Source organism: Heliangelus exortis, chromosome Z (assembly GCF_036169615.1).
Source record: "Heliangelus exortis chromosome Z, bHelExo1.hap1, whole genome shotgun sequence".
In the NCBI taxonomy this organism is placed as follows: Eukaryota; Metazoa; Chordata; class Aves; order Apodiformes; family Trochilidae; genus Heliangelus; species Heliangelus exortis.
Window position 1 is genome coordinate 67,936,830 of NC_092454.1, and position 13,239 is coordinate 67,950,068.

Below are 13,239 nucleotides of genomic sequence, written 5' to 3' on the forward strand. Positions count from 1 at the left end.
ATTCATATTTACACAAACTCTAAACATAATTTTCCAGCTTTTGAGAGAAAGGGATGTAAGAAAATGAGAACAAAAATGCTGCATTCCTTAATTCTGCAAGATTGCTAGAAGCATATGAATAAAAGCAGGAATATCCCTGTTACTTCTTTCTGTCTGTACAGTATAAATCCTCTGCTTTTTCTTATACAGTGTAACCCTCAAGGACTGGAAGCTGAGACTGAAAAAACAGCTGCATTGTGCTGCAGACTCAAATCCTGCTACAGCTATAAACTCTGGGATTCAAGTATGTACCAAATGGGATTATGCAGAAGGCCAGCATAATATATTGTGTGAATTAAAGGTATGAGGACAGATAAGTTTGTTTTGGGGTAAGCTACTTTTTTTGCTTGGCTGGTTGGGTTTTGGTTGTTTTTTGTTTTGGGGTTTTTTTTTTTGTGGGTTTTTTTTGTTTTGTTTTGGGTTTTTTTGTTTGTTTTTTGCTTTTTTTCATTTTAATTGCCCAATTATGACCCCAGATGTGCTGAGACTTCTCTATATTACAGTCTCCTTAAAATCAAATGCATTCTACAATAAACTAGAGGTACTTCGACCCATTGCAGCTGCTTACTACTTCAGTATGCATGCTTATTTTAATTGTCATAAATCATGCTGTACTTTACTAATCTTTGCAAGACTGTGGCTTGGTGTTACTAAACAGTGCAACTTTAATTGCTTTACTTTCCCGAAAAGTAATAACAAGGCAACAGAACCAGAAAAGAAAATCTTTGGTCATCAGTGATAACAGTATTTTTTAAAAAGTGCAGCAGAATAAAAAATCATGGAACACTAGGCACATTATTTTGTTTCCCTCAGAAATCTGAAGATACTGGTATTTTCTCACGTATTTCCTTACCTTGAATGTGAATAATTCTTTCATTCTCCAGACTTGAGTTGGAAGGGTGAGGTTCAGCCCAGCAGACAGAAATCAGCACCAGAAAAAGTAGACTCTTCATCTTTATATTCAAAAGAATCTTCCTCACTGTAAGGGCACGACATACAAAAGAGGCTTGTGAATTTTTGGAAACATTTACAGTGGTGTACTGCATGACTTGTTATTGCCATGATCTTTGTAACCTACTTAACCCTCTCAGCCGAAAAAGTTAAGACAGCTACTATTTTTTAGACAATGAAAGCTGGACCTTTTTATCATGGACTTTCATCAAATGAAAGTGGCAATCCATGTTCTTAACTCTGCCTGTGCAGAAATACAACATGAAAAGATAAAAGCACACACATACAAATATCCATAAAGTGAACTCCTTGCAAAACAATATGTAAGAAATACATGTTTCCAAAAAAAGGTTTAGACCATGACAGGTTCTAGTGTACTTTTGTTTTTCCAGACCTACACTAGAGCTGGTCTGTAAGACAGTTAAAACATTGAAAGTTATTACTACATATCCACTGCACAATGCAATCTGCTGGTGACAGATTTTCAAGACCAAAGCAACTTTCTCATAGGTTTTGGCATTTCAGTGAAGACAGCAAGTTAACTTAGCAGCCAGGGTGGTAACTCTGCTTGAGATAAGCAGGAAAGATGACAAAACATTCCTTTGACTGACTAGAGAGGTCCATTTTATTTCAGATCCACTTACCATCTCAAAAGATGCCTAAATACACACTGAAACACACACACAAAGTAGGTTAGACTTGTATATGCTACCACTGCAGTTGCCCTGATTGATTCTTCATTCATTTCTACCTAGAATGCTGACGCACTAACTCAGTGTGCCAGGTAAGGTCTCTGCAGTCAGCAGAGCTGAGCGCTGCAGGGAAATTCTCTGCCAGTCTCTGAGTAGTAATTAGGCAAATGAGGACCTGAAATAGAAAAGGCGGCATAAAATGCAAGAGGTTTTATGCAGAGGCTTCAGGCTGCCGTCTGTTTTATAGCTATAATTTTTATGACGCTGATTTCTTGAAAAAAAAATATATCTATTTCTCAGTTTTGCTTTTTAAAAGACTAGGATTATTCCTACAATCATCAAATAGTGGCAGCCTTAATAGTACGTTTTTTCTCTAATGCAGAGATGATTTAATTTTTTTCACTTTATCTCTATCAAAGATAGAAACACACCAAAGTTGCAGGGTACTCTTAGTTAGAACCTGGATCAAGGTCCAAGATATGAACATAGTCTCTGTCCCCAGACAGACTCCAACACTTATACTTGTCAAGTCTCAACCCAAATATTGCAATCCAAACCAACCTCCACTGCAGAATAAATTGCAGTAATGCTAATGCCATTTTTTCATAACAGAACATGCATGTTACTTGCCTGCTCTTCCATTTCTTCAGAGAGAGCTTGAGTAGGAGCTCAAAGCCAATTCAACATCCCTTACTCCTTACTGTGAAGTGTCTAGAGGTAGGACAAGCTCTCAGTGCACACTATTTTCCAGGTGGTCCATGCTCCGTAACTCAAGGCTCTTCAGCCACTCCCACTTTCCTGGAAAGCTTGGCAGGCTGATGACCTCCATTCCAGAGAGCAAGGACAGAGGTGGCTCCCCCTAGAGCACATCAGCCCGAGCCTGAGCTGACTGCAAGGGTCACACAGCTGTGGATGGATGCTCCTCCTGCACAGTGGGACCCCCAGCCTGGCACCTTAGTGTAAAACCCCACTGCCCTTTCCCTCACAAATCCCTGACCAAGCATCTGACCTGTTTTCTCTACAGTGACAAATGCTTCAGGCTTTTTATGGCTTCTGATTAAGAAATTACATTTTTTATTTATAATTATTATTGTTATTGTTATTGTTATTATTACTTTTATTATTATTTATTGTTATTATTATTTATTTATTTACTATTTTTTATTATTATTATTGGTGGCTGAGAGTCCTATTGCTTCAGCAACAATGTGGTTAACAGATTCTCCAGAATCAAAAGCAGGAGCAAAGGTTTTTGAGGGTATTCTCATCTCAGTCTGCAGCTTGGAAACTACAGTGGATGCAAAACCTCCTGGACTCAATGAGAGGGGATAGACACCAGAGGGGCTCTACAGACCTGGTCTATGAGTGAGGACATTAGCTGCTCATCAGCACCTTGCCTCTACCTTTTGCCACAGATCTGGTCCTTGCTGTGGCACTAGAGGAAAGAAACAGCAAAGTAAGCAGATGACTATTATAACCTTTTATGGAGGTAGCACCCCCATTTCCACTGATCTCTGTGCAGACACAAACTGGGGATTTCTTGTGGAGTAAGAAGGATTTACCTTGTGGTTACATGAAGGGCTCCAAGGTCATCTTCATATGATAGGGGAAAGCCCTCCATGTAGCACCATCAACTGGTAATTGTCAGAATAATCAGTTTTAGGATTAGGCTGCTGCACTGAAGGGGCAGGATACACCTTTCAGAGTACTTAGAGTATTTTAGAGTACCATGTTACTTGATAGAGTTTGAGATAGCATCACACAAGCAGGATCAAAGGCAGGTCAGAGTTGACTTGGAGATCTGCTCCTCCTTTTCTAGAATTTCCTGAATGCAGCTGAGCAATTTCCCATGTCATTTGCCCCAGACATTGTACAAAATAAACTGTAAAGTTGCAGATGTACGTGTTTTTTTTTGAGGGGTATACCCAAGATGGTGGTACTATAGCTCTGTTAATAGCCAAAATTTACAGTGGTTAGACTTCTAGTTTCCCCTAATTGCCAGAGAGAAAATGGGAATCCTAAAGTCTTCACTGTTTGTTCAGAATCACACAAAAGAATAGCTACCGTGTGTATGTCTGTGCTCTCTTTGACTCTGGTGAAGTTCATCTGCCCTGTATTTGTCAGACTTTGTGCAAGACTAGCAAGACCTTAAAAAAAATATTTCCCAGGGGAGAAAATGCCTGGTCAATGCTTTAGAAAATATAACCATCACATAACTTTACCTCACCAGATGCTTCATACTTGAGGTAGATTAACTGAGAGTAAAGCTTTAGCTGGGCAGTAGCATCCTGTTGTGGGCCATTTAACCCTACATTTAAATCTGAGCTTTAAGGCAGAGCCCATTTCTTGCCATGCACAGCCACAGCTGAAAAATGTGGGTGTCTGAAATGAGGAATATCCCAACCTCATACAACTCTCCTCCTGGGATTCCCCCTCATGGGAACTGTGGAATCAATCCAGAGCAGAGGAAAGCAATATTACCAGGCCAAGAATCTGACCCCTTGTGTTTTGTAGGTTATCCAAAATGCAATTAGCCAGAGGAATTCACATTCTTAGCTCTAGCCAAAGCAATAGAAGTCAGATTCCATTTCTGCAGCAGCCTAGCAGGACCTCGGGGGAGAAATGATAAGTGTGGATGTTTTCATATTAAAATTAATAAAATCTTGGCTGGGAGTGAGTGAGTTTTCAGTAAGAAATGGTAATGATTAGTCAAAGTCAAGAAATTTGCACCGGTTTCAATTACTGCTATCTCCTGAATCTGCTGTCTCCTTGGGCAAGAACAAAAAGAAGGTAAAAAGTAGTCTTTAAAGGGACACCTCAAAGACCAGAGAAGCAGTCAAGGTGGCTTTATATTCAATTTTTAAATTCTCAAGAACTGTTCATTCTTACTTACAATTTGGAATGCTGATATTAATCATCATTTTGTCATGCTTACCCAGCCATAACTCATCTAACACTGGCAAATCTAATTGGGTATAAAACACCAATGTTTGCAGTTTAATATAATATCCTGAAAATTAACAGAATGCCATCAAGTAAATCAACTATATAAGTAACAAGCACTTCTCTGAAGAGGAGAGTACTGAAAAGTAATGTTACATGACAGCCTCTCTTTTTTAATAAAGTAACACTTTTCTTATTTGCTACTGAAACTCATTTCTAGCTACAAAAGATGAGAGAATCAACTGTGTAAGGACAAAGGTCTACTTAGCTCAATATTCTCCATCTGACAGTAGTAAAAAGTAAAAGTGGTTGCCTTTGTTCGCAGTATTAAATGTTTATCTGTTAAGACATGCTGATGTTCTACATCAAATGCTTGTTTCTCTTAGAAGAATCCTGAACTCAAGAGAATATGGCAACAAAACCATCATCTCCTCTGACACAGCTCCTGGCACTGTCATATAATATGATAAATGGTTGAACTATATTTTACCTAACTTGTGCAAAAAATCTGTCTGTTTCTGTGGAAGCCTCCCTGTGCTGCTTTGGATCTCACAGGATTGGGATTCCCTCACAGATACCCAGGTATTGACAGAGTCCTGAGAGAAGTGGGTATTACAACAACCTACAATGTCATCTTCTCATATGTACAACTTCATGGTGCAAAGAAACTTTAGTGGAAGACAAGGCCAAAACCAGATACCTTGGAAAAAAGTAATTGAGGTATCAGTGCACAGGGACAGATTGAATACCAAACTCCTAGGGCTGACACAGGGGATGTCATAAGAAGTTTTATCTTTCTGTGCCACTTCCTATATTTAATAAAGTAAGATCCAGCAAGTAAAGGCACTAATCAGTGATATTTAAAGCAAGTAAAAAAAAAAATCAGTTAATTCAGTCTCAATAATTTACGGTCCTAATAATGTCCTCAAATCTGTGGACAATTGTGCACAAAAAAGCTGTATAATATAAGCCTTTAAGGCCACTTCTCTGTGGAGCTCTGTTGCCTCTGGGAACTGGTGCTAAGCTGTAGAGAAGTACACACTAAGGATTATGTATTTTCAGGGAGAAGGTGTCAGCTGCAGTAACTGTGTCTCTCCTCCTTAGACACTGCTGGTAGGTAATAAAATAGGTATAGATATTTAGGTTTAGATAATTGAGTCAGGCTGGAAGGGTGGTATTCAGCTCCAGGTTGTGGATGCCTAGTTGGGGATGCCTAGTTAGTGTGTCTGTATGTAAAATGTTTGTTTCTCTTAGGACTCCATGTTATTGCTGCAGTTTATACCTAACCAGCCTGGTCGGTTGAAAGCAGATGTGTGTTTAGTTGACTTAGGAGACCTTTTGTCTACTTCCTTTTTTCTTTGAATAATTTCCCCTTTCTGCAGTGTGACCTCTCTGGAGGGGTAGGAACTGTGGGCTTGAATCTTGGATGCTGTGAAGGGCTCAACTGGAAGGGCCTCTTTGGCTGAGTGGTCTGACAGGAGGATGTTTTGCAAACAAGGTACAGATGCGAATTCATTTAGTCAAGGACTCATCACTCAGGGCTGAAGGGACATCAATGGGACTGAAGTGCCTGAAGAGCAGATCTGACTCAGAGGGCTTCTTACAAGTGGGGATTCAGAGTCCCTCTTGTAATTAGCATTTCTTTTTGGCTAGCTCTAGACAGCTGCCCACTCAGCAGGGTAAGAAACACTTAAAAAAAAACATACTCATCTCTCTACTGACTGCAGAAGAAGGGTAAGTGTTCTGACTCACCCTAATAGCACTGACTCACTGACGAAAAATATGGACATTTAAAGCAGTTCTCCAAAGGCAACAGTAAAATACTCAGTTCCAACTCCAGGTTTAAGATCTCAGTAAAACCAAATGAAAATCCACTTCTTGCCCTGATACGCCCTTACACCAACTAGTCCTGGTTCTGTTTTTCACTTGTTTTGCAAAGGAGAAAGATGCCAGTCTGTGAAACAGGCCCCCAGGCTGATGGAATTAGGGCAAAACAGATTCAACAGACTGCTCCTCAAGCTAAACTGTTCACACTAAGGACATTTTGCCAATGCCACAGCAAAAAAAGAGAAAGAACAATTGATGGCATAATAATAATAATGTTCACATGCTTTACTAGAATGACTTCGAGCAAGCTTTCCAAGACCTCTTCCCATGCTACTTCTTTAGTTAAAGCAATTTGGAAATTTCTGAGACTGTTTGAGTCTTTGGGCCATGTAAAATGCCAGACGGTCAATGTCTGAAGAACAGGTTGTCATAAGACTTCCCTAACCATAGGCAGAACAATTCAGTGGAAAAGCAGCATGACCATTTAATGACATCTGGAATCCCCCAGAGTCTATTAATTCCCTGGGAAGAATGCTGATAAATTGCTTGCAGGGAGAAAGAAAATATCTTGGTCTTTGAAGTGCTTGCCTTGTGTTAGGTATGAAATTCATTCCAGATACACAGGGTAACAATGGTAACAATACTTTTGACATTATACACAGAGTATAGCTAAGGTCATGGCACCTGCCTTTATGACTATGTTAGAAAAGGTGATAATCTAGGTTTAATGTGAGCATATTTAAGGCAAATGTGCTGCAGCTCAGGTCTGTCATTGATGGAATACTGGTTAATCTGGGCTTTGGGAAGTTTTCTTCATTGTTCTTTACAATGGACTGTACAAATATGCAGGGATCTGGATGTGTTTGTTTGAAGTATGGTAATGGGATGTTCTTTGATAGTACGTAGTATGATTTCACAGAAAGGTAACACTTTTTTTTCTCTTTATAATGATACCCACCTGTTTATAGTCCCTTCCTTTAGAGAAACTGCTTACTGCAATCTCCACATAGCAGTGGTCTTCAAAGAATTCATGCAACCCAGCTCCAGAGCTAGCTCTCCAGCTAGAGTTTGCTTGTATTCTGGCATCTTCCAAAATGCCTCTTTTAAGCCTTGAGCATGGAAACATGAGGTCACTGGAGGACAGTAGGAAAATTTGATCTTCCTTCCTCATTTTTCTTCTCTTGGTCATATTTACAGACCTAGGTTTTCATCAGGCTCTTACTCAGACTTCTATTACCTACACTACCTCTACAAGGTGCTTTCTTGGATACAGCTATACCTCCCAGTTGTCTGTACAACTTCTTAAAGGCCATTTACAGTGACTTTTCTCAGAGTTTTTTCAGCTACTCTAACCTTCTCCCTATCAATGTTTCCACTTCTGCCAGCTCTTTTCTGGAAACTTGGATTTTTACTTGGCTGTAAATGCTTTAAGTTTCTAGTGCTGCATTTCCCTACCAAAGATGGAAGCCAGATGCCTATCTTCTTTGGATCATTTTAAAAATCTCACATATTATCATTACACAGGATCTTAAAAACTGTTATTTTGACATGTTTATAATACTAATTAATTATAAAAATTATTAATTATTGTAATTGCTGGCTTTGGTAATTTGAGATGCCTTTCTGTATGTAAACTTGCAGTCCTAGATTTTATTCTTTAAACTGAATATTTAGGCCAGTCCACAAAGCATTTCTAAGCAGTTGGACAGAATTCTGTGCAGTAAAGAGGCAAAGAATTGTACTGAAAGACCATTTAAATGAATGGACATTCTGACATTTATTTAATTAGCACTAGACTGGGACATCTAAGCAGGGAAACTCGAGGACTGTTAGTTCACATTGGCAATGTTCAGACGACTGAGCATCAAAGCAGCATTACTGTTTCCTGATCACTAAGCTCTGCCAGGAGCTGGACACAGGATAACAAGAAACAAATTTTCTGAAGTGCTATTCTCATTTCATTGTTTTGTGTTTTGAACAGTTGCTCATCTTTCCCATAGTCCATGCCATGTCACCCCCAAGAATTCTCCTGTGCTCTCAGCCACCTAAAAACTGCTGGTCTTTTAAAGCAGACCTACAAGATGTATTTACATGACCTGAGTTTTCTCCAGTTTCCACTAAATGCAAATCTAAACTTGGTAGAAAAACTAGTTTACACAACAAAAACAAAGTAAGTCCCAATCACAATACTCCTACCAAGACAAACAAAAGAAGGACGTTTCCTCTCTGGAAATATGACAAAAAAGAGTGAATTCAAGAGAAGCCAGAAAAATCACACACTGATACTGTACATAGAACTTCTGTGCTTTCTAGCACAGCTTTCTACCAGCTTTCTAGACTCATAAAAACTTTCTGATCACTCACTCAAGTCAAATGATATAATCACAATTTACAACTTAGGTTTTGCTTGTGAAAGTTACTGAAATGGTAAACGTAGGGAACATTCTATGTAAAGATAATACATTGCAATAGACAAATAGGCCAGATCCTACCTATGTAAGAGAAGTACAGTATCACTATTTTTACTGTGTCACATTTAATTTAGTGGAGTTCTCATTACTTTTTCACAGCTAAGGTGACTGTACCAGCAACAAAAAAATAAAAATCAAACTTTCAAACATTAACAGTGCTTTCACATCTTCGAAGGATCCCACTGTGTAAGAGAACAGATGCACTGGATTATCAAGTAGGAGCTGGGTGCCAGCCTGCTGCTGGCATTACTAGCAATATACCATTTTTGTCATGGCTTCTGGTGCAAAGCATAAAACAAGAGCCCTTCTCCAACCAACCATGAGTGCTTAGTCCTGTCCTCCCCCTATTTTTTTTTTTTTTTTTGTCTAAGAATTTCATTGTCTGCACAGTCATTGTCATTGAGAATGACTTTAACAAGCCACTCAGTTTCCTAGAGAAGTAAATACAGTAATATAATTCCCTTCAAACTTCAAAAAATGCTGTTATACAAGTCCCCATTGAACCTCTGCTTCTGAGAAGGTAAACATTTTATTTTACAACAGCACTGTTTTCATCAGACATCAGCCTCTTACTTGCCATGATACATAAGTTTTCTTAGAATATTTGTTCATCAAGAACTAGCTATTGGTGCAGGCAGATCAAAGCCATATGGGGATCACTTGTAAAAGCACAGTTCTTTCCACAACTTTAAAATTTAATTAATCAGCAATCAATGGCAAAACATACTTTCTACTGAGATCAGTTATTCTAAAGAGGGAGGAGGTCTAGAGGTTAGGGCAAGAGTTCAGACTTTGGAGAACATGAGTTCAACACTGCCCTCTCTACCCTTCACGTGGGACCCTGGGGAGGATGCATGTGGTGGGGAGGATTGGTTTTCATTGCCTTAGCTCACCCTCTGTGGCACAGATTAACAGGATTTTCTGATGTTTAAAGGGTATTGTGGAAGTGACTATATTTACAATTAGAAGAAGATTTCACATTGCTGCAATGAGACATATCAGTACCAAGAACAGAGAGGACATTCTCATAAATGGGTGGCTTACAAACACTTTCATGTGTTGAAGTGCTTTGTGATACATCATGTATCCTTCAGACAAACATGCAGATGTCTACCTGTGCCAAGCTTCCCTCTTCTTTTTTTCAAGTATCTTTTTGTTGCAGTATTTAAAATCTGAGAGCACTGGGAAAACACATGAGTCATATGATTGTTTAACTTCTTGTTAGTTAAATTCTACTAGAAACAAAAAACAAACACTTCTAAGACCATGGATGTTTCTAAGGTAATTTATCAAAATAAAGGAAAGACTTTCAAACTTTATTGCTAAGCAGTGTTGCCTCAGTATTAATCATGTACATTTTTGCTGTGGTTCACCAAACAATCAACAATAATGGGAATGCAACAATTTCCAACTATAGTTCGATAGCTAGTTTTTGTTCTGAATAAAAAAAGGGTACAAGCCACTCAACTGTTTATTTAAAAATACTCTTTGTGATTTTACAGCAATGATAACAGAGACGTACAGGGACATCCTTTGTCAGTCAGATATAAGAAAGATGACAAAAATAGCCTTATATTCAAAGACTCCATATATCTACCAGTTGCAGATATTGGTAAATTGTGATTGCAGTTCTGTAGTTTGAACTAAATTAACAGCAACACTAGGAAGAAATAGGAACAGAATTTATTGTATTCAAGAGAAAAAGATAAACTTGAAAACTAAACTTGTAAAATGACAGACTGGAACTCTTATCTCAGAAGCTGCAAGGTTTCTTTGTGATGAGTGAACTGTAAATGTAATGCTAACAAAGAAGTAAAGCTTTGCCACAGGTAGATCACACTAGACTAGTTCTGTGTCTAGACAAAAACTTGAACTGATTATGCTACTTGGCTCCTGGGAAGGCATCAAACCACTGGCTGTGACTCAATGTGGAAAATTCTTACTGAGGATAGAATAGGGAGTAACTTGTGTTATGAGGCAAGGACTCTCAAAAAAGTCAGATAGCATTATAATCATGTTAAACCCCAAATTTTCACTACACAGAATCAGCAGATAAGTTCAAGGAGCAAACTCAAGATGAGATTTGTTACATGGAGTATTTTAATCAGCTGGCACAGAAAGTATATACATATCAATTTAAAATCTGGATGAAAAAATACCAAAGCTATTGTCTGTATAAAGCAGAATCAACAAGTGGTACTGGATTAAGAGGATGGTTAGCTATATGGCCTCCATAAGTGCTGCAGTAGAAAGTGGAAGCTTTGGCAATGGAGCTGCCAGTGAGCATCACAGAGCTGGACCAACCACTTTGAATAAGCATTGCCTTGGAAATCTCTTTTCCAGTTCTATCACTAGCAACACTTTCAGAAACTCAGTACCATGGGATTAGGAGGCAGTAATTTAACATATGACACATGCAGGGAAGGGATTATTGGGGCAACCAGAGGAAAGGAAAACCTATTTTATATAGGGTGACCAAAAGAGCTTGACTTGGTTAGTCTGGCAAAACACAGCTGAACAAGGATATAATCGCTCTCTATAAATATATCACAGAGTAAATGCCAGGGAAGAAAAAGAACATTTCAGCTAGAATTTAGGAACAGAACATGTGGGGCCATAAATAACTTTAAAATGGAAATTAAATTAGCTGTAGAAAAACTTCACAGTCTTCTAAAGAATGTCGAGCAGGCAGGAAAGGAATAAAACTAGTTTTAAACCAGAACTTGACTGCTTTAGTAAAATCTGCCTAAATTGAAGGACAATGAGTTATGATGCAGGGGGTCCCTTTTGTTTGTTATTGTATATCCAGCTTTTGGCAAAGGCCTCTTTTTAAGTATCTTAATCAAATCTTTTTTCAAGCAGAATTTTTTTCTGTCCTTTTATGGCAGATACAAATTGTTCTGGCTACTGCTTTTAATGATATGGTCCAACATACTCAGACAGGGTTTCCTGTTGCTCCAAATGCAGATACAAACATGCTCTCAATAATACTTAGCAGTAGTAGAGAAACATCTTTCTGATCACTGGGACTTCTTCTGAGAGCTATCTCAAAGCAGCTTTTAATATTCTGACTTGGTATCTGACTCCTGCAATTTCCTAAGTAGACTGTATGCTTTATGTAACATTGCTGTTGTCCCTGATACAGATCATTAAATATCTGCAAATTAAATGGTGACACATGTGGCTGGCTTAATGGCCTGACTTTTGGAATGCTCAGTCATATGGAAGGTTTGGTTCTGTCTGCTGCAGTGGTTATGTGCAAAATGTGAAGACAGCTCTTATGCTTCAGAAGTATGGCAGGGCAATGCACAATGCATTTAATTTCCACAATTCATCCTGGTTGTGACATTTTTGAGATTTAGGATGATGTAAAAACAAAAGAAAATAAAAGATCCACTTCCACTGTGGATCACTAAGAAAATGACTCAGGATATTAAGTTAAGACAATAATATACTTGAGAAAATAATACTTGTAAAGCAAGGACGTAATGTGTGAAATAATAGGAGCTCCTCCTAGCACACTATCCTGTGCCTTGTAATGAAACAGTAGAATGGTTTGAGTAAATTCTATAAATGCAAAATATAGATTAACTGAATAATTTGCAACTGTTTGATAAAATCATAGTGCAGAACATACCATGGTAAATAAAACTAAAGATGGGTAAGCAAAACAGCTTGCAGGGCATTCAGTTTAGTGCTCCTAGTACAATGGAAAAAGTATTTTTAGATATATTATCATATTTTAGATATATTCAGATGTAGAAAGATGTGACTGCAAAATCTGTATCCAGGAATCACCTACACTCTAAATTACACAATTAAGTAACATACAAGCATATGTTAACAAAAAGAATGTGTGGGAAGCCACAGGCAGAACTGAGTTTAGTATAGATAAACATAGAGATTATAGAATCAGATGCTAAAGATGGGTTTTAATTTGTTGAGGTCTGTAGTGAAATCAAATATATTTAAGAAAAAAAAATCAATGTCAGAATCAATCGAACTGTTCTGACATTTATTTTGGCTTCCACCAATACCTTTTAGCTTTTGGTCAGCCCTTCAGGTATAGTAAAACTGTGCAGATTTCAGAAAAAAATAAAAACATAGACCAAAAAACAGGTTTTCTTGGCAACATCTGAAATGGAAACTTCAGTTACCAAAAAAACTGTCTCCATTTGCATTATGACAGTTTAAGCCATATCCTTATTTAGTCAATTATAAGAATACCCACAATAGAGGTGGGATAAAAATTAATGAGGTTTCAGAGATACATAAGTGTGATACCCAGTTTAAATTAATGATAAGCCGGATCCACA

General features: G+C 38.1%; 1 protein-coding gene across 1 annotated transcript in view; it reads right to left on the reverse strand.

Annotated features, from left to right (window-relative positions):
• Nucleotides 1–13,239, reverse strand: part of HAPLN1 (hyaluronan and proteoglycan link protein 1) — a 64,140-nt gene that overhangs the window by 31,272 nt on the left and 19,629 nt on the right. The window contains exon 2 of the mRNA XM_071731091.1: nt 893–1,018. Coding sequence (XP_071587192.1) covers nt 893–992 — 100 coding nt within the window. The 5' untranslated portion in view covers nt 993–1,018. The remainder of the gene's footprint in view (nt 1–892; nt 1,019–13,239) is intronic.